Source organism: Engraulis encrasicolus, chromosome 16 (assembly GCF_034702125.1).
Source record: "Engraulis encrasicolus isolate BLACKSEA-1 chromosome 16, IST_EnEncr_1.0, whole genome shotgun sequence".
Taxonomy (NCBI): Eukaryota; Metazoa; Chordata; class Actinopteri; order Clupeiformes; family Engraulidae; genus Engraulis; species Engraulis encrasicolus.
This window is the reverse complement of record NC_085872.1, coordinates 42,297,882-42,316,999: the sequence shown is the minus strand read 5'-3', so window position 1 is coordinate 42,316,999 and position 19,118 is coordinate 42,297,882. Positions and strand designations below refer to the sequence as shown.

The window sequence follows — 19,118 nt, the reverse complement described above, 5'->3', positions numbered from 1 at the left end:
TTCAGCCTTGAATATATCAGTCAGTGTTAGTCACAAAAAGATGCCTGTGGTGTTGTTTGAAAGCTCTTTTCTGGCTCTACATATTACACAATCACCTTGGAATACAACTACTCTCAGAATATGAATTATGATAAATTGAAAAATTAAAAAATTGAATATCTAAAAAACCTATATTTTAAAATGGCCAGTTCCTTGTCCAAACGTAGCCGGCAATGTCATGAGCAGCACCTAAAATGCTGGTGTTCGGTTTGTTATTCATTTCAGAGAGAATTTGACTCACAAATATGGCGTCATACAGACCACTTACTAATAATATGGTAATACCATAGTAGCATCACATGACAAAACAAAAACAAAACAAAAATGTTTTTATCCTCATGGACCATCTCCATCCTTCACTTTTCCCTTCAGACTAGATAGACTTGTCATGGATCATCAGGATGTGCTTCTGGTAGTGGAACCTGTAACTGCAACGGGACGTACTTATACATTATCTACAAAAGACACAGCTGCTGCTTCAAATGCACTGGTAGAGTACAAAATGAGAGTGTAGCCATTGATTATCTCTTTAAAGTACGGTAAAGGGAAGATGGCACAGGTACACAGAGAAGGAATGTTCAAACATTCACATATCATCATTTGGTGTGTATAAATGGACATCTGCCTTAGTTTCTGAAACCTGGGACCATGGACACTGACCATTTTTGTTTTGTTTTTGTTTTGTCATGTGATGCTACTATGGTATTACCATATTATTAGTAAGTGGTCTGCATGATGCCATATTTGTGAGTCAACTTCTCTCTGAAATGAATAACAAACCGAACACCAGCATTTTAGGTGCTGCTCATGACATTGCCGGCTACGTTTGGACAAGGAACTGGCCATTTTAAAATATAAGTTTTTTCAGATATTCAATTTTTAATTTTTCAATTTATCATAATTCATATTCTGACAGTAGTTGTATTCCAATGTGATTGTGTAATATGTAGAGCCAGAAAAGAGCTTTCAAACAACACCACAGGCATCTTTTTGTGACTAACACTGACTGATATATTCAAGGCTGAATGTATAGTGTCCTACCCTCACATGTGAACCTTTCCTAGTCTGTTTCTCCCTTAATATTAGTGTCAGATTCAAACCAATGCAGTTCTGGGGTGCTACCTTGCTACTGAAAAGGCACACCAAGTATGATTGAAATCCGGGTCGGTTGGGTCCCAAAGTGTCTGATTTGAAGTAGGATTGACCTAGAATACGTGCTGAATCAAACTAAGCCTTTTGTTCATCAGCATTGGCTATAGGCCTAACTTTCCATTCCTCTAATGCGCAGTGTCCACATATGTGGACTGTATAATAACTTCCACATAAAAAGAGATTTTTGAAAAATTCCTTCAAAATTCTTCATAATGAGTGAGAAAATCAGTAGAAAAAAAAATCTTGCACATTTTTTTTCATGGTGCGTGAAAGGGTTAATGTGCTCAGCATCCTCTGTGTGTGTTCAAGAATAATGCTCGACTAAGTGTATAGTACTTCAACAATAGTTCCGCTTGACCCCCGTACGTCCACACGTCATTCTCGTATAACAATATATTTTTGGCTAACATAAATCATTCAAACTAGTAAGGTCATCAATGTGGGTTTGAGAATTTTAGCTGTGCCCCATAAAAAACGTACAAAATACTTTGAAATATGGCATGTCGTCATTCCAACACAGCAAGCTCATGTTTGTGTTGTCATGTTTGTCATGTTTGTGTTGGTATTTTGACGAAAACTGAGGCGACGAATTCTTCTCATAACGTCAGAAATGTTTGGTGTACTACTTGACCTTTCACAACCAGAATCACAATTATCATCATCATCATCATAGCAAACTGGGAAATGAATCGGTGGCCCATCGATTATTTATGTCTGTTGGCTGGAAGAATTCACATGCAAGGCACGGGCGACAGTTTGGGCGAGTTACGTTCCTTCTTGCTATAGCCCCTCTTCCCAACATTAATTTAGAAGTCAACAACAGCGTTAATAAGACGACATAAAGTAAGTACGATCCGCATTTTTGTGAGTGCATGAATTGCATAGGTTCACGAGCGTCTCTGTGTGTGGAGGTACGCACGATTTGAAATGCTGGTTTCAGTTTCTTTGTTATTCCGAGTTGTCGTCATTCTTCATGCCTTTTGGGCATCCTACCGTACTTGTTCTTTGGACAGTATAAATATATCTTTATAAGTGAATCAGTGAAATTGAATGGGGACATATTAAGCGCCAACAGCTGTGTAGCTAGCTAACTGCACGTCGGTTGTGTGGCAGCTTGCAGCAGGGGTTAAGTTTTGTTTGCATACGCTCTAGCTCTCAAATTGCTGCTGTGTTGTACTTTCTGTAGCTCTATGACTGCACCTATTTCTGGTCTTAATTACCACTGATCGCTACCGTTAAATGAAATACTGCGCCTATCTCTGACGGCGCTCACTCAGCCTATCGCAAAGGTGAAAGTTGCACAAATTCACCCAGCTGCGCAGTTCGTGTCACTATGACTGGGCAAAAGCTATTCCATATACCACCCCATTATTCTGAATTGAGAGACTGGAGTTGTTATGAAAAAAGAGAAAATAATAGGCTATGCCTGTCCATGCTACTGCTTATTTCTTTGTACACTGGGGCTATAAAGAACTCTGCCACCACATCAGCTGCCTCTTGTCGTGGGGTGGGCCGTTTTTCGTGTGGCCGTATTCATTCCGGTTGGTGATTCGACTCATCAAAGAGAGATATCATAGGCTACTGTGGTGGATGTGGTGCTCTCCTACGCATCAGATCATATGGGTCAGGGCCGATGACAGCGTTGACTGGGCCCAGGACAAAGTCATGTAATGAGAACCCAATTCTGGACCTCTGTCCCCTGGGCCCGGGACAATGGTCCCTTTTGTCTCTAGTAGTTTTTAAGAGCCTACAGAATAGAATAGAAACAGAGAAAAAGTCATAGAAAAAACTAGTAATCATTGGCTACCTCACAGGTGTATGACAAGCATTTGTAGTCATCAGTCTACAGAGGGCAGTCATGGGTAAGACTTGTAGCCCAGAGGTTGCCTGCCGCCTGGTTGGTGGGGAGAGTAATTAACCAGTGCTGTCCCCCCATCCTCCTCCATGACTGAGGTTCCCCGAGCATGGTAGGCCTACTGTCCCGCCGCACTGCTCCCTCAGCGCACCATTGGGGGCTGCCCCCTTGCACAGGTGAGGCAATTTTGCAGTGTGCAGTGTTCACTTATGTGCTGTTGAGTGCTGTGTCACAATGACAACGGTAGTTGGAGTTTCCCAGTTGAGCTTTCACTTCCCCTACAGAGCACCTCCCAACCAGCTGACCTTTGCTTATGGCAGACCACTGTAAGGCCAACTCACTGATTAGAGTCAGCGAGTTAATTATTCCTCAAAATTCTATTATGAATGTGTGACCTATACTAACTTATGTACAAATATTCTTTGTCATTAGATGTAACTACATGTTTCTAAACATTTTCCACTTTGCTCTTTAAGGTTTAAAGGAGATGTAGGTGACTAAAGGCAGGGAGTAAGGCGATGGGCTGCACCTCAGCCAAGCAGTTAGCTGTGCCGAATGAGGATGATCAGGGCCAAAGCAAGGCCTACACCAATGGGGATGCTTTTTCAGGTTAGTTTTAACAGTTTTTCCTCCTACCAGCTACCTAGTACCAGCTACCTTGGTCATCTCCTCTGTGCCCTCCTCCTCATGGGAATGAGGTCTGGGGTCTAACGCCCATGGGATGAGCTTGAGTCTGTCTGGAGAACCATTTCTTTGAGGATTTTGCCACATGTTTAGGGTCATTATTTCTCACTAAAAGACCCAACTGGGATAGTGTGCTTCAGTCAGATGGGGCGCCTTGAAATACCCGGACATTTTCTATGCAACGTAGCAAGGTTTCACAAATACTTTCAGACCCATCTGACTAAAGCACACTACACACTACAAGCACAAGACATTTCCATCTATGTTTATGAGTGAGTAACGGTGATTCCGTGCCATGCCCCCCAAACAATTGTTGACATGAGGATGATGCCGGATCTTACGTACTCACTATGTGTGGTGGTAAAATTAACTTCTGTCCTCGTCCCAGCTTTTTCATTTACTGCTGCTAAAGTGCTGCTTAAACCTCTTGATGAGTCTTCTGACGGGCAGGTCTATGCATGTGCGGTTCTAGACAAGGGCCAGGGTGGGCCAGGGCCCCTGTTGATTTCCTCCTGGCCCCTGTGCTGAACAGCCAATTGCCGTAACATAATATACATTTTATATCTGAGACACCTGTCATTTTAGTGTGGGAAGTTTCATGGCTCAAGTTGACCAGCCTGTTGGCCAATCTTCATTAATTTGCACATTGCACCAGTAAAGTGAAGTGTGGAGGTTCAATTAGCAGGGTAAGAGCAGTCTTGCTCAACATTTTTTACTAGTGCAATGTGCAGTTAATGGAGATTGGCCACCAGGCTGGTCCACTCGAGCCATGAAACTTCCCACACTAAAATGACAGATGTCTCAGATATTTTGTCCAACCCCTTTATATTATATATTCATAACATTAAAAATGTATCTCTTTTGTCAATTTATGTGCTCCCCTGAAAAAATAATGGCGCCACCTCGGCCTCCCTGGTAATTTTGGTCTAGAACCTCCCCTGGGTCTATGTGAGTGTCCTGTAGCTGCTGCCTGACTTGTGATGGTTGACTCATACTCGTGTCTGCAACTTGAATTTGAGTTTTTAATGATGTCTTTCCCATGTTGAAAAGTGGATTAGAGAAATGGCTACTCTGTCACACTGTCATACTCCTCAGGGAAACGGGAACACGTCAACCTTGTAATTTATTGTAGAAATGTCAAATACTTCGTTATGTATTTCCAAGGAATTGTGGAACAGGTGATTTTATGGACAATTGGCTATGTACTGGGGATATTAGTAGATTTCTGGAAAAAATGATTTATTGTAAGGCTTTAAATGTACATTTTCCAGAGGTTCCAATAATTATGGAGGGCACTGTGTATAATACATGTATTGTGGTATTTAACCCTTAAAATGAACTTGTCACAGCATACGCTTGTCACAGAGATGGAAATGGTGGCATGACTGCATTGTAAAACAGTTATCATATTATCACTTTCACTTGTATGGTACAAATTAATATTTGCTTCATCCAGAGGAACACAAAACAAAGGGAGGGGAGAAGGTCAAATATGACCATGGCGAAGAAGACCAATTGAATACAAGCAACAAGGAAAATCTGGTAAGACTTCCATCGATAGCCATCCCATACTAAGTTCCACTTCACTACGTGTCACACTACTGTGGCGTAAGACATTTTGCAAACCTGTGTTGATGTATGAATGGAGGTATAACGTTCCTATTACACTTTTTTATTTACAGAAGAAAAATACAGTTTTGCATAGAGGCAAATCGAAGGACCAAGGTGATGATGGCAACAAGATAAGGTGAATTACATTCTCTGTGTACTTTTGCCTTTATCTTAAAGTTTTGTTTTATTTCCCTTAGGAGTTGCAACAACTGATATGTTGTCTTTGCACAATTTTCCATCTTATTAACAGACTGAATGTTTTGAAAATGACAGCATTTTGTTTCTATTCACAAAATACCAAATGTCCCAACTTTTTTTCAGACATGTGACTATCATGGTGTGGAAGTCCATGTTGTGCAGTTTCATATGAAATATAATGTTAAAACCTCAAAAAAAAATTACAACAAAGTTAATACTTATTTTGCTAAAGCAACTTTAATTGGATTAGATTAGATTCACAATAACTTTTTTTCCTTTTCCGGGAACCAACTCAAGGTGGTACAGCCATGGCTCAGTGGTTAGAGTGCTGACCTTTAGATCAGCGGGTTGCAGGTTCAAATCCCACCCATACCAGCACCTTCATCCATGGCTGAAGTGTCCTTGAGCAAGGCATCTAACCCCACATTGCTCCAGGGCCTGTAATCAATACCCTGAAGCTAAATACTGTAAATGTAAGTCGCTTTGGATACAAGTGTCAGCTAAGTGTAATGTAATGTAATGTAAAGGTGGTAGGTGTTGCTTGTCAATGTGGCTACCTTAAGTGCAAAGTGCCGGGGGAAATTATTGTACGGCCATTTTGTATTCCGACATGCACTACAGGGTTATAACCATGGCACTCTACTGAAATGAACCCTTGTGGCTTTTTAACGGGTATGCCACTCTGTTTTTAAATCTCATTTAGTGTTCACTCATCAGAGAGCCAACAGGAGTTTTTCCGAATGCTGGATGAAAAGATTGAGATGGTAAGTAAGGAATGGCACGTTCACTTATCTTCCATACTGTAACTTTGTACGCAGTGCACACACACCCTATGCAATAGAAATAGTTTGCCTGTCCACAGACTACACTAGACTGGACTCTATCACTGTTTATACAGAATGTTTGTGTATTTTTGTTTTTCTGTTTTCAGGGGCGGGACTACTGCTCAGAGGGAGAAGATGTGACATAGCACAGTTCTGAAAGTTGAATCATGTCAACTCAAGGCCTGAACCCCGATCTTTCATCGCAACCAACTTTTGTCTCCTCTCCTTGGTGATCCCCACAGGAAAATAGGGTGCAGACAAAACACAACTAGGCATATAAACATATTAAGGCAAGAGCATTTCTAAACAGCCTTTGATATTTGTTTACAGTTGTCTAAACGTTTTTGTACTGAACCTGTTTAAGTTTTATTTTACCATCACAGCAACTTCTCATACACTTAATGGTAATGCGCGTACACACACACACACACACACACACACACACACACACACACACACACACACACACACACACACACACACACACACACACACACACGTTATGTAGCACAAAAGTGTTTTGATGGAATTCAAATTTCCACTAGTGCCCATTCAGGAGTCTTGTCATGCTAAGCCAGGAGAGGAGACAAGTGTTATAGTAAGCTGAGGAAGATCAATGGAGGGGAGCTTTGGGGAAAGCCACGTTCAGACTGTCTGCATATCCCTATGCCTTATCTTGCTGCTGCCTACCTACAAGGTGAAGAGGGAAAGTGGATTTCAGTTGGCAGTGCTGGACACCGTTCTTCGGGACAGACTTTATTTAGATTTTTTGCCAATGTTTGATCAGGATTTTATTCAGTATTTTGACATATGTCATGCCTTTAAAGGATTAAAAGACCGCCCATTAGTATGTCTACTAGGCAAATATCCATTTAGCACTGTAAACAAACCTCATACATGGAAAAAATAGTTAACAACAATAAAAATGGCCTCCGGGCACTCATTCAATGAAAAGAAAATGTTGACCATTAGACATGCAAAAGGCACATTTTTCTTGTCCTTCAGGAAACTTCCTTTCCTTTAAGTTGCGTGGTTTTCCTCCGTCAGGTTTTTCTGGTCTTTGCAATTTGTGCTTCTTGTACCTCTCCCATAATGTGTACCGATCTCAGGACACTCATGCTGTTACCTTCTGCCTACAACTCACCTCTGCAGCTCGCCTTCAGTGCAAATACTCTACCATAGGGAAGTTGAAGTCATAAAACACATACTATTTTCTGCAGTAGTATTTAGGCTACATGGTGTGTGGACTATGTAAAGACTGTTGATCCCAAATATATATTTAACATCACTTTGTAATTTTTGCTGTCTGTAGCCCAAACCACATGAAACTGTATTGAATTAGAAGGTGAAGTTACTTGTGTGGCAAAAGTGTAAATGACTATGGCAGCTGAATTGCTGTAGGATCAACTCTAAGAGTTATTTTGGTTTTATTTTGTACTGGATGTAAGATAAAAGCCAGTCCTGCATATTGTTCTTTGTAGGTTTTGTCCAAATGTAACTGAAATGTTTACCTGGAGTATTGATTATATCACAGAATATGGCATTGACATGTGTGTCTGTACATGAACTGTGTTGTATAATGTCTATGTATTAATCTGTGTGAGATCCTGAAAATACTCGTCTAGAATTTGGCAACTCTTCACAAATGTTTTAAAGATTTGCGTGATCTCTAATTATTCTAGGGTTTTTTTTGTATTACTGTTTTTTTTCTACTAAAATGTTTATGTTTTACTGTTTTACCCTTGTCACAATGGGGCCCTCTTGGAAACTACACTGAATAAATAACTTTTGCCTTCATGAGAAAATGATGGCTGCATAAATATGGGGGCAAGGCCTAGGTAACTTTTTGATAATGAATACTGTACATTTTCAATATACAAAGTTCTACAGCATTACACGTGCAAATTAAGAGATTGGCTGTTTTCCAATGTCCAGTGTTCTAGCGTGGCTAGGATGTGAAACACACTTCACCAAAAAGTATCCAATCACTGGGGGTTTCACGTCCTAGCAAGTCTAGAACAGTTGACATTGGGAAATAGCGAATGTCTCCTCAATGCAACGTGAACTAGGCCTACAATGAACAATCACGTATTCCACTAGACAAAAAAATGGTTAACTTTCTCTTCAAATCATGTTTAGCATCAGTGTTGGGAGTAACTTGTTACAAAAGTAACTAATTAGGCCTACTGTAATGCATTACCTTTTTGAGTAACGCAGTAATGTAACTGATTACAGGGAAAAAACACGTAATATGTCCTCGTTACAATGCAAGTAACTTGCACATTACAACGCATTTTTTCACCTAAATGTTGTGTGGGTATTTTGTTTTCTTTATACAATGTTCGCGGATCACAGCGAGATCAGCTATTGCCTACGATAGCCTACGTCCACGCAGAGATTTTAAAGTTTCACGCAGAACATTGCTTCCTCTTTCACGCTTCGTCTCTCGAAATGGCAGGCTGACAAAGGATGACCGATCCAGAAGATCCAGCTTGCTCGTTTTCAAGATGGGTATATGCCCACTACTTTGACTCCATTGAAAATAAGGACGCCAAGAACATTTTAAGTTAAATGCACACTGTACTTGAAACCCAAACCGCTTTCCACATCGAAAAACAGTAGCCTACAAACAATTTGACGATTTGAAGAGGTGCCATAGCACCACCAAATTAGTCAGGAAAGGAGGGGATGCATCCTATTCGCACGAGACAGGGACACGGCAGGGTATAGGCTATCCGACGGGGGGGATGAGTATGTTGCACCCCCCTCACTTTTGTTCAACTAAACATCACTAAAATTGAAATAAATCGATTTGAAATAAAATATTATAGGCCTCTTGGCTCATTAATGCTTATTATATTTCATTGTTTTCAGCTGTAGGCTACTTATCAAACCTCAATTCCACTATCGTCCTTGACATTGTTCAACAACGTTTATGACAAAATCTGGCGCATGTGGGGGGTTGGGGGGTCGGACATAAAAAAAAAGAAATGGAGAAAAAAAAATGGAAATAAAAAAAAAATCCGACCGGACGATGACCAAACCTGACAACCAACCGGAACCAAACTTTTATTTTTCTTAGGCCTTATTGTATGTGGCTAAGACGCAATTCCTGAAAATGTTGGTTTTCAGTCTGCAGGCTTCCAAAACGACTTGTGGATGGCAGGTGAAAGTCATGCCACCTCATAGATTTGCACTGTATTCCTTATTATCCTTATTTCCAGTAATTTTGGCTAAAGTAACTAAAAGTAATGCAAAAGTAGTGTAATGCCTTACTTTAAAAAAAAAGTAATGTTGTAATGTAAGGCATTACTTTTAAATGACAGTAACATGTAATAAGTAGTGCATTACAGTTTTTGAGTAACTTTCCCAACAGTGTTTAGCATTGTGTTAAATTACAGTGGAATGTTCTAAATGGCTACTGTCCAATAAAGATTCTAAACAGGAGCACACTGCTGTAGGAGAGTGGAAGTGGTGACATCACAAAGCAACTCCACTGATGTCACAATTGAGTAGTGCTATTTGTTTAATCTACATCTTCTTCATGTTTCAGTTCAGATAAGTCCGACTAGTAGATAAGCCTAAAAGCATTCAGATGACCTCCCCATTTGATTAATTGGAATCAATTGCAAAGATGTCTCAGAATGGGGACCCATTCCAGTGGAAAAAGGTCCCGGTTCCACCACGCCAGCAAAAAACGCTTAGAGGTGTTAAGCTCAGCAGACTCTTAATGAAAGATGATGAAAAGGCAAGGAAGACTGCAACATCCTTTCCCGAGGGCAAACACAATGATGGATATCACCATGACCTCACACCTACTGCAAAGGAACATGGAGGACGTTTGGCTTCTTCAGGTGCCCATAAGCCAGTGGAAACTTCCTTAGAAGCTGAAGAGGAGGTGAAGAGAAAGGTACGGACTGTATTGTGTTTCCTAGGGAGCCGAAATCTGCCACTGTGGAAATAATTATCCCCAATGATACCAATCAGAATGGTGAGAAAACCTTGCCTTCAGTTATTAAGGTGCACAGCAGGCAGAACCAAACCTCCAAATCAGAGGCACAAAATCGAAATACTGGCACTGAAAGTACTACTAAAATGCCTTACATACTACCACCCCTCAAGCCCAGACAAAGACCACTAGACGTGGGAAGGTCTGATGTGGAGTCAGGATTCTTCAAGCCAGCTCCTCCTGCAAAGCCAGAGTCCAGCTCCTGTTTCCCAAAGGTTAAGGATGCAGAGCACATGCCCACTGCTGTCAAAACCAGGGGAAAAACCTTGAAAGCATGCGTGTCCAAGAGCCACGAGGCCCAGTACAAGCCCAAACCTCTTCCACCAAAGGCAGAATCTGGCTCTTCCACCACCAACACTGGAGCGTCTTCTCTGGAACAGAAAACCATCCCGGAGGAGCTTTTGGAGGAAATTGTTCTCTCTGATCTGAAGCCCTGTGCAGTGAAGGCAGTCCGCTCCACTACAGCGCTCTGCAGCACCAGCGGGTGACAGTAACTGCTCTTGAAGAGTCTACGTGAAAGAGCTGCTGAAGAGCTACGGCCCACCAGCGACGCAGTGCAGCAGGATTCACAGCCAATCAAAAAGTCAAAGGGGAAAAAAGACACAGAGCAACGTTTCGCAGGAGAGACCCGCAGGCGCTCTTCCCCTACACTTTCTGCTGTCACTCTCAGGAACCAGCCTATGCCGAGGAGCTGAAGGGATCCGCACTCTGCTCACGTCAGTGCCGTGCGCAGGATAGAGAGCCCCACAGGGCAACCGCGTCTCTTCCCCACACCGACCGCTGCTGGAGCGACGGGCACAGAAGAATCAAAGCAGCTATGCCTGGGGACCCAGTGCCCCCCCACCTGTCCCCTGCCTCTGCTGAACCCGGGCGGCCGCCCGTGGCAGCCCTCCGCAAACGTCGGCGTACCAGACCAGCGGACCCTGCCAGTCTCCAAAAGCATCTGCCACCCACCGTGGAGCGTACAGTCTCCCTGAAACCTTCTCCGCCTCCTCTGCCTGCCCTCCACGGATCCTGCGCAACACAGTCTGCACAGCAGAGACCAGGATGGAGATGAGGGAGATGACCACATCATTGTTCATTTTAATGTGACATAAGGTTCTTAGATTCATGTATGTCATGGGCTGCCATGTCATTTTAGGAGACTAGGAGACTTTCAAAAGGAAAGTTCAGTGGGGACATTTTAAAAAGTCACACCCATTTGGGAGACCAGAATTGATACTACTTTGTTGCATTGGTCAAATATGGAACAATTTATCTTGGTTATTATCACATTTAAAATCCTACTGTCTTCCCCTTTGGGAAACAGATTCTTGTGCTTCACACCCTCAAGGTGTCTCTCACGCACATCCCACTAACATACTTCCACATAATGAGTGCAAGTGTGATGTTTGGTTGCTGTGAGAAATTCAAAACCAATGATATAGTATTTAATGGCCTTTTTTATTTTGTTTTTAGAAAGTTTTACATTTGTATAAAATGTGTACCAATAAAATAACACATTTTGATTATTGAAATAAACACATAGAAGTGACAGATATGTTACTTATACCTGTACTAAAAATTTAATTCAAATAATAAAATAATTAATCAAATAAATAATTTTTGATTTGTTTGGTCAATGTTTTGTCCATTTTCTTAATAGTGTCTTTACATAGTTTCATTGTGTCAATAATACAATATAAATACCAGGGGAAAAACAAATAACAAAAGTATTTAGATGGCAAACATAATAGTTATAAAGAATCAGTTGTCACCTATGCAGTTAAGCTTAGGGCTCCTCAAAGAAGCTGAACTACACCATTATTATAAACACCTTTTTGTAGTAGTATCCCTGTCAGATGTATCTACCCAACATCTCAACAGTGTATCAATAGCGATCCCTTTTAATATCTTGTAAAGCAGTTACAGTATATATACCTACTCATGGATGTTGCACATAACACTCAGTGTCCTACTTTACCAGGAGCTTTTCAAAGAGCACATGACATTACGGATCAACTCCATTCATTTTTCCATCTAAAACATTGAAATCGTATAAAATCGTATAAAATGAAGAGATTGGCTGATTTCCGATGTCCAGTGTTCTAGCGTGGCTAAGATGTAAAACGTCCAGTTCACCAAAAAGTATATAATCACTGGAAGTTTCACGTCCTAGCAAGTCTAGAACACTGCACATTGGGAAACAGCGAGTGTCTCCTCGATGCAACGTGAAATAGGCCTACAGCAAGTGGGCTACAGTGAACAATCACATGTGAGCACTGGACGGCAGAAAAAGGTTATTCCACTAGACTAAAAATAATTGGTTAACTCACTCCTCAAATCATGTTCAGCATGTGTTAAATTACATTGGAATGTTATCGTAGTGAAACAGTAGTTCTAAATGGCAACTGTCCAACAAAGATTCTAAACAGGAGCACACTAGGAGAGTGTAAGTGGTGACATCACAAAGCAAACTACCGCTGATGTCACAATTGAGTTAGGGATCTTTTTTAATATACTATCTTCTTCATGTTTCAGTTCAGATAAGTCAGGCTCGTAGATAGGCCTAAAAGAATTCAGATGATCTCCCCATTTGATTGATTGGAATCAATTTACAAAGATGTCCTCAGACATGGGGACTCATTCCAGTGTGGAAAAAGGTCCCCAGTTCCACCACGCAGCCGAAAAACCGCTTGGAGGTGTTACGCTCAGCAGACTGAAAAGATGATGAAAGGGACGGCAACCTCTTTTCCTGAGGTCAAGCACCAATGACAGGATGTCACCAGGGACCTGGAAGACGTTTGGCTTCTTCAGGTGCGAGTACGCCAGTGGAAACTTCATTAGAAGCTGAAGAGGGACGAAGACCAGAAAGGTTACGGACTGGATATTGTGCCGATCTAAACGACTGGATGAGTTTCCGTAGTGGAGCCGAAATCTGCCACTGTAGAAAATAATTATCCCAATGATACCAATCAGAATGGTGAGGAAAAACCTTGCCTTCAGTTATTAAGGTGCACAGCAGGCAGAAACCAAACCTCCAAATCAGAGGCACAAAATCCAAATACTGGCACTGAAAGTACTACTAAAATGCCTTACATACTACCACCCCTCAAGGCCAGACAAAGACCACGAGACGTGGGAAGGTCTGATGTGGAGTCAGGATTTCTTCAAGCCAGCTCCTCCTGCAAAGGCCAGAGTCCAGCTCCTGTTTCCCAAAGGTTACGGATGCAGGAGACTAGCACATGCCCCACTGCTGTCAAAAAACCAGGGAAAAAACCTTGAAAGCATGCGTGTCCAAGAGCCACGAGGCCCAGTTTACAAGCCCCCAAACCTCTTCCACCAAAGGCAGAATCTGGCTCTTCCACCACCAACACTGGGAGCGTCTCTCTGGAACAGAAACCAGCCGGAGGCGCTTTTGGAGGAAATTGTTCTCTCTGATCTGAAGCCCTGTGCAGTGAAGGCAGTCCGCTCCACTACAGCGCTCTGCAGCACCAGACGGTGTGGTGACAGTAACCTGCTCTTGAAAGAGTCTGCGTGAAGAGCTGCTGAAGAGCTACGCCAACCCAGCGACGCAGTGCAGCAGGATTCACAGCCAATCAAAAAGTCAAAGGGGAAAAAAAAGGACACAGAGCAACGTCTCGCAGGAGACCGCAGGTGCTCTTCCCCTACACTTCCTGCTGTCACTCTCCAGGAAACCAGCCTATGCCGAGGAGCTGAAGGGCATCCGCACTCTGCCTCAGTCAGTGCCGTGCGGCAGGATAGAGCCCCACAGGGCAACCGCGTGTCTCTTCCCCACTCCGGGACCGCTGCTGGAGCGACGGGCACAGGAAGAATCAAAGCAGCTATGCCTGGGGACCCAGTGCACCTGCTCCCCACCTGCCTTGCTGAACCCGGGCGGCCGCCACCGTGGCAGCCTCCGCCAAACGTCGGCGTACCAGGCCAGCGGACCATGCCAGTCTCCAAAAGCATCTGCCACCCACCGTGGAGCGCACAGTCTCCCTGAAACCTTCTCCGCCTCCTCTGCCCCTGACTCACGGATCCTGCGCAAAACACAGTCTGCACAGCAGAGACCAGGATGGAGATGAGGGAGAGGACCGCGTCATTGTTCATTTTAATGTGACATAAGGTTCTTAGATGCATGTATGTCATGGGCTGCCATGTCATTTTAGGAGACTAGGAGACTTTCAAAAGGAAAGTTCAGTGGAGACATTTTAAAAAGTCACACCCATTTGGAGACCAGAATGATGCTACTTTGTTGCATTGGTCAAATATGGAAACATTTATCTTGGTTATTATCACATTTAAAATCATACCGTCTTCTCCTTTGGGAAAACAGATGCTCGTGCTGCACACCCTCAAGGTGTCTCTCACGCACATCCCACTAACATACTTCCACATAATGAGTGCAAGTGTAATGTTTGGTTGCTGTGAGAAATTCAAAACCAATGATATAGTATTTAATGGCCTTTTTTATTTTGTTTTTAGAAAGTTGTACATTTGTATAAAATGTGTATCAATAAAATAACACATTTTGATTATTTAAATAAACACATAGACGTGACAGATATGTTACTTATACCTGTACTGAACATTTAATAATATTAATAAAATAATTAATCAAATAAATAAATTTGATTTGTTTGTCAATTGTTTGTCCATTTTCTAATAGTGTTTTACATAGTTTCATTGTGTCAATAATACAAGTTAAAATACCAGGGGAAACACAACAAAAGTATTTAGATGGCAAACATAATAGTTATAAAGAATCAGTTGTCACTTATGGAGTTAAGCTTAGGGATCCTCAATAGAAGCTGAACTACACCCATTATTCTAAACACCTTTTTGTGTAGCAGTATCCTGTCCGATGATATGTATCTACCCAACATTTCAACAGTGTATCAATAGCGATCGATTTTAATATCTTGTAAAGCAGTTACAGTATATATACCTACTCATGGATGTTGCACATAACATTCAGTGTCCTACTTTACCAGGAGCTTTTTCAACCAGAGCACATTACAGATCAACTCCATTCATTTTCCATTCTAAACATTGAAAGTGGCGTGTAAATAACTCCTGGTTGGCATTAAGAACTGAAAGGGCAGGGACTGGTTAGGGCAAACTTCTGGGTTACGTGGTGGTAAACTGTATTAAACAAAATATCCATTTAAATACTGCATGTCTTTTTAAGGCAAGGCAAGTTTTATTTGTAAAGCGCCCTTTCATACACAGGTGCAGACTCAATGTGCTTCACAAAACTAACTAATGCAAAAAGAAAGGAAACAGGGAAGAAAGAAGGAAATAAAATTAGAGCAAAGAACATTTAAAACATTAAGATAAAACACAAGGGTAAAAATAATAATAATAATACTAAATAAAAAATAAACACATGAACATAAAAACATAAATAAAGAATGATATAATTTTAGTTAGGGGAAAGCATCTAAGAAACTGTTTTATTACCTTTAATTACATTTTTAATTTCTGAAGTTTGCGATGTCTGATCAGAAGGTGTTGCTGAGCGCTGATCGTATAAAATGAAGAGATTGGCTGATTTCGATGTCCAGTGTTCTAGCGTGGCTAAGATGTAAAACGCCCAGTTCACCAAAAAAGTTATATAATCACTGGGCGGTTTCACGTCCTATCTCCTAGCAAGTCTAGAACACTGGCACATTGGAAACAGCGAGTGTCTCCTCGATGTGCAACGTGAAATTAGGCCTACAGCAAAGTAGGCTACAGTGAACAATCACATGTGAGCACCTGGACGGCAGAAAAAGGTTATTCCGCGTAGACTAAAAATAATTGGTTAACTCACTCTTCAAATCATGTTTCAGCATGTGTTAAATTACATGGAATGTTAATCTTAGTGAAACCGTAGTTCTAAATGGCAACTGTCAACAAAGATTCTAAACAGGAGCACACTAGGAGAGTGTAAGTGGTGACATCACCAAAGCAACTCGCTGATGTCACAATTGAGTAGGATCTTTTTTAATCTACATCTTCTTCATGTTTCAGTTCAGATAAGTCAGGCAGTAGATAGGCCCCTAAAGCATTTCAGATGATCTCCCCATTTGATTGAATTGGAATCAAAAAAAAATTACAATTGATGTCTCAGAACTGGGGACTCATTCCAGTGGAAAAAAGGTCCCAGTTCCACCACGCCAAGCCGAAAACCGCTTGGAGGGTGTTACGCTCAGCAGACTGAAGATGATGAAAAGACAGCAACATCTTTTCCTGAGGTCAAGCACAATGATGGATGTCCCCAGGAACATGGAAGACGACGTTTGGCTTCTTTCAGGTGCAGTAAGCCAGTGGAAACTTCATTAGAAGCTGAAGAGGAGACGAAGACCAGAAAGGTACGGGACTGTATTGTGCCGATCTAAACGACTGGATGAGTTTCGTAGGGAGCCGAGACATCTGCCACTGTAGAAATAAATTTATCTCCAATGATAACAATCAGAATGGTGAGAAAACCTTGCCTTCAGTTTATCAAGATGCACAGCAGGCAGAACCAAACCTCCAAAAATCAGAGGCACCAAAATCCACATACTGGCACTGAAAGTACTACTAAAATGCTGTACATACTACACCCTCAAGCCCAGCCAGACAAAGACCACCTAGACGTGGGAAGGTCTGATTTATTTTTTTGTGGAGTCAGGATTCTTCAAGCCAGCTCCTCTGCAAAGCCAGAGTCCAGCTTAGCTGTTTCCCAAAGGTTAACGGGATGCAGAGCACATGCCCACTGCTGTCAAATACCAGGGGAGAAAAACTTGAAAGCATGCGTGTCAAGAGCCACGAGGCCAGTACAAAAGCCCAAACCTCTTCCACCAAAGGCAGAATCTGGCTCTTCCACCACCAACACTGGAGCGCCTTCTCTGGAACAGAAAACCAGCCCGGAGGAGCTTTTGGAGGAAATTGTTCTCTCTGATCTGAAGCCCTGTGCAGTGAAAGCAGTCCGCTCCACTACAGCGCTCTGCAGCACCAGCGGTGACAGTAACCTGCTCTTGAAGAGTCTGCGTGAAGAGCTGCTGAAGAGCTACGCCACCAGCGACGTAGTGCAGCAGGATTCACGGCCAATCAAAAAGTCAAAGGGGAAAAAGATACAGAGCAACGTTTCGCAGGAGACCCGCAAGTGCTCTTCCCCTACACTTCCTGCTGTCACTCTCCAGGAACCAGCCTATGCCGAGGAGCTGAAGGGCATCCGCACTCTGCTCAGTCAGTGCCGTGCGCAGGATAGAGCCCCACATGGCAACCGCGTCGCTTCCCCACACCGACCGCTGCTGGAGCAACGGGCACAGAAGAATCAAAGCAGCTATGCCTGGGGACCCAGTGCACCTGCTCCCCCTGCCTCTGCTGAACCCGGGCGGCCGCCCGTGGCAGCCCTCCGCAAACGTCGGCGTACCAGGCCAGTGGACCCTGCCAGTCTCCAAAAGCATCTGCCACCCACCGTGGAGCGCACAGTCTCCCTGAAACCTTCTCCGCCTCCTCTGCCTGCCCTCCACGGATCCTGCGCAACACAGTCTGCACAGCAGAGACCAGGATGGAGATGAGGGAGATGACCGCATCATTGTTCATTTTAATGTGACATAAGGTTCTTAGATGCATGTAGGCCTATGTCATGGGCTGCCATGTCATTTTAGGACACTAGGAGACTTTCAAAAGGAAAGTTCAGTGGGGACATTTTAAAAAGTCACACCCATTTGGGAGACCAGAATTGATGCTACTTTGTTGCATTGGTCAAATATGGAACAATTTATCTTGGTTATTATCACATTTAAAATCATACCGTCTTCCCCTTTGGGAAACAGATTCTTGTGCTTCACACCCTCAAGGTGTCTCTCACACACATCCCACTAACATACTTCCACATAATGAGTGCAAGTGTGATGTTTGATTGCTGTGAGAAATTCAAAACCAATGATATAGTATTTAATGGCCTTTTTTATTTTGTTTTTAGAAAGTTTTACATTTGTATAAAATGTGTACCAATAAAATAACACATTTTGATTATTGAAATAAACACATAGAAGTGACAGATATGTTACTTATACCTGTACTAAACATTTAATGATATTAATAAAATAATTAATCAAATAAATAATTTTGATTTGTTTGTCAATGTTTTGTCCATTTTCTAATAGTGTCTTTACATAGTTTCATTGTGTCAATAATACAAGATAAAATACCAGGGGAAACACAACAAAAGTATTTAGATGGCAAACATAATAGTTATAAAGAATCAGTTGTCACCTATGGAGTTAAGCTTAGGGCTCCTCAAAGAAGCTGAACTACACCATTATTATAAACACCTTTTTGTAGTAGTATCCCTGTCAGATGTATCTACCCAACATTTCAACAGTGTATCCATAGCGATCCCTTTTAATATCTTGTAAAGCAGTTACAGTAGGCCTATAAGGTAAAAATAATAATAATAATACTAAAATAAAAAACAAACATAAAAAAATAAATAAGAATGATATATAATTTAAGTTAGGGGAAAGCATCTAAGAACAGCTTTTAATTACCTTTAATTACATTTTTAATTCTGAAGTTTGCGATGTCTGATCAGAAGATGTTGCTGAGCGCGATCGTATAAAATGAAGAGATTGGCTGATTTCCGATGTCCAGTGTTCTAGCGTGGCTAAGATGTAAAACGTCCAGTTCACCAAAAAGTATATAATCACTGGGCTTTTCACGTCCTAGCAAGTCTAGAACACTGCACATTGGGAAACAGCGAGTGTCTCCTCGATGCAACGTGAAATAG

The 19,118-nt window shown here is 42.0% G+C and overlaps 1 protein-coding gene across 1 annotated transcript; it reads left to right on the top strand.

The window, feature by feature from the left end:
- Nucleotides 1–1,778: 1,778 nt before the first annotated feature.
- Nucleotides 1,779–7,651, top strand: zgc:55943 (uncharacterized protein LOC406337 homolog). The gene is made up of 6 exons (XM_063220491.1): nucleotides 1,779–2,034; nucleotides 3,523–3,655; nucleotides 5,187–5,272; nucleotides 5,413–5,477; nucleotides 6,243–6,303; nucleotides 6,471–7,651. The coding sequence occupies exons 2-6, from the start codon at nucleotides 3,565–3,567 to the stop codon at nucleotides 6,507–6,509; spliced, it is 342 nt and encodes a 113-aa protein (XP_063076561.1). The 5' UTR covers nucleotides 1,779–2,034; nucleotides 3,523–3,564; the 3' UTR covers nucleotides 6,510–7,651.
- Nucleotides 7,652–19,118: the final 11,467 nt, after the last annotated feature.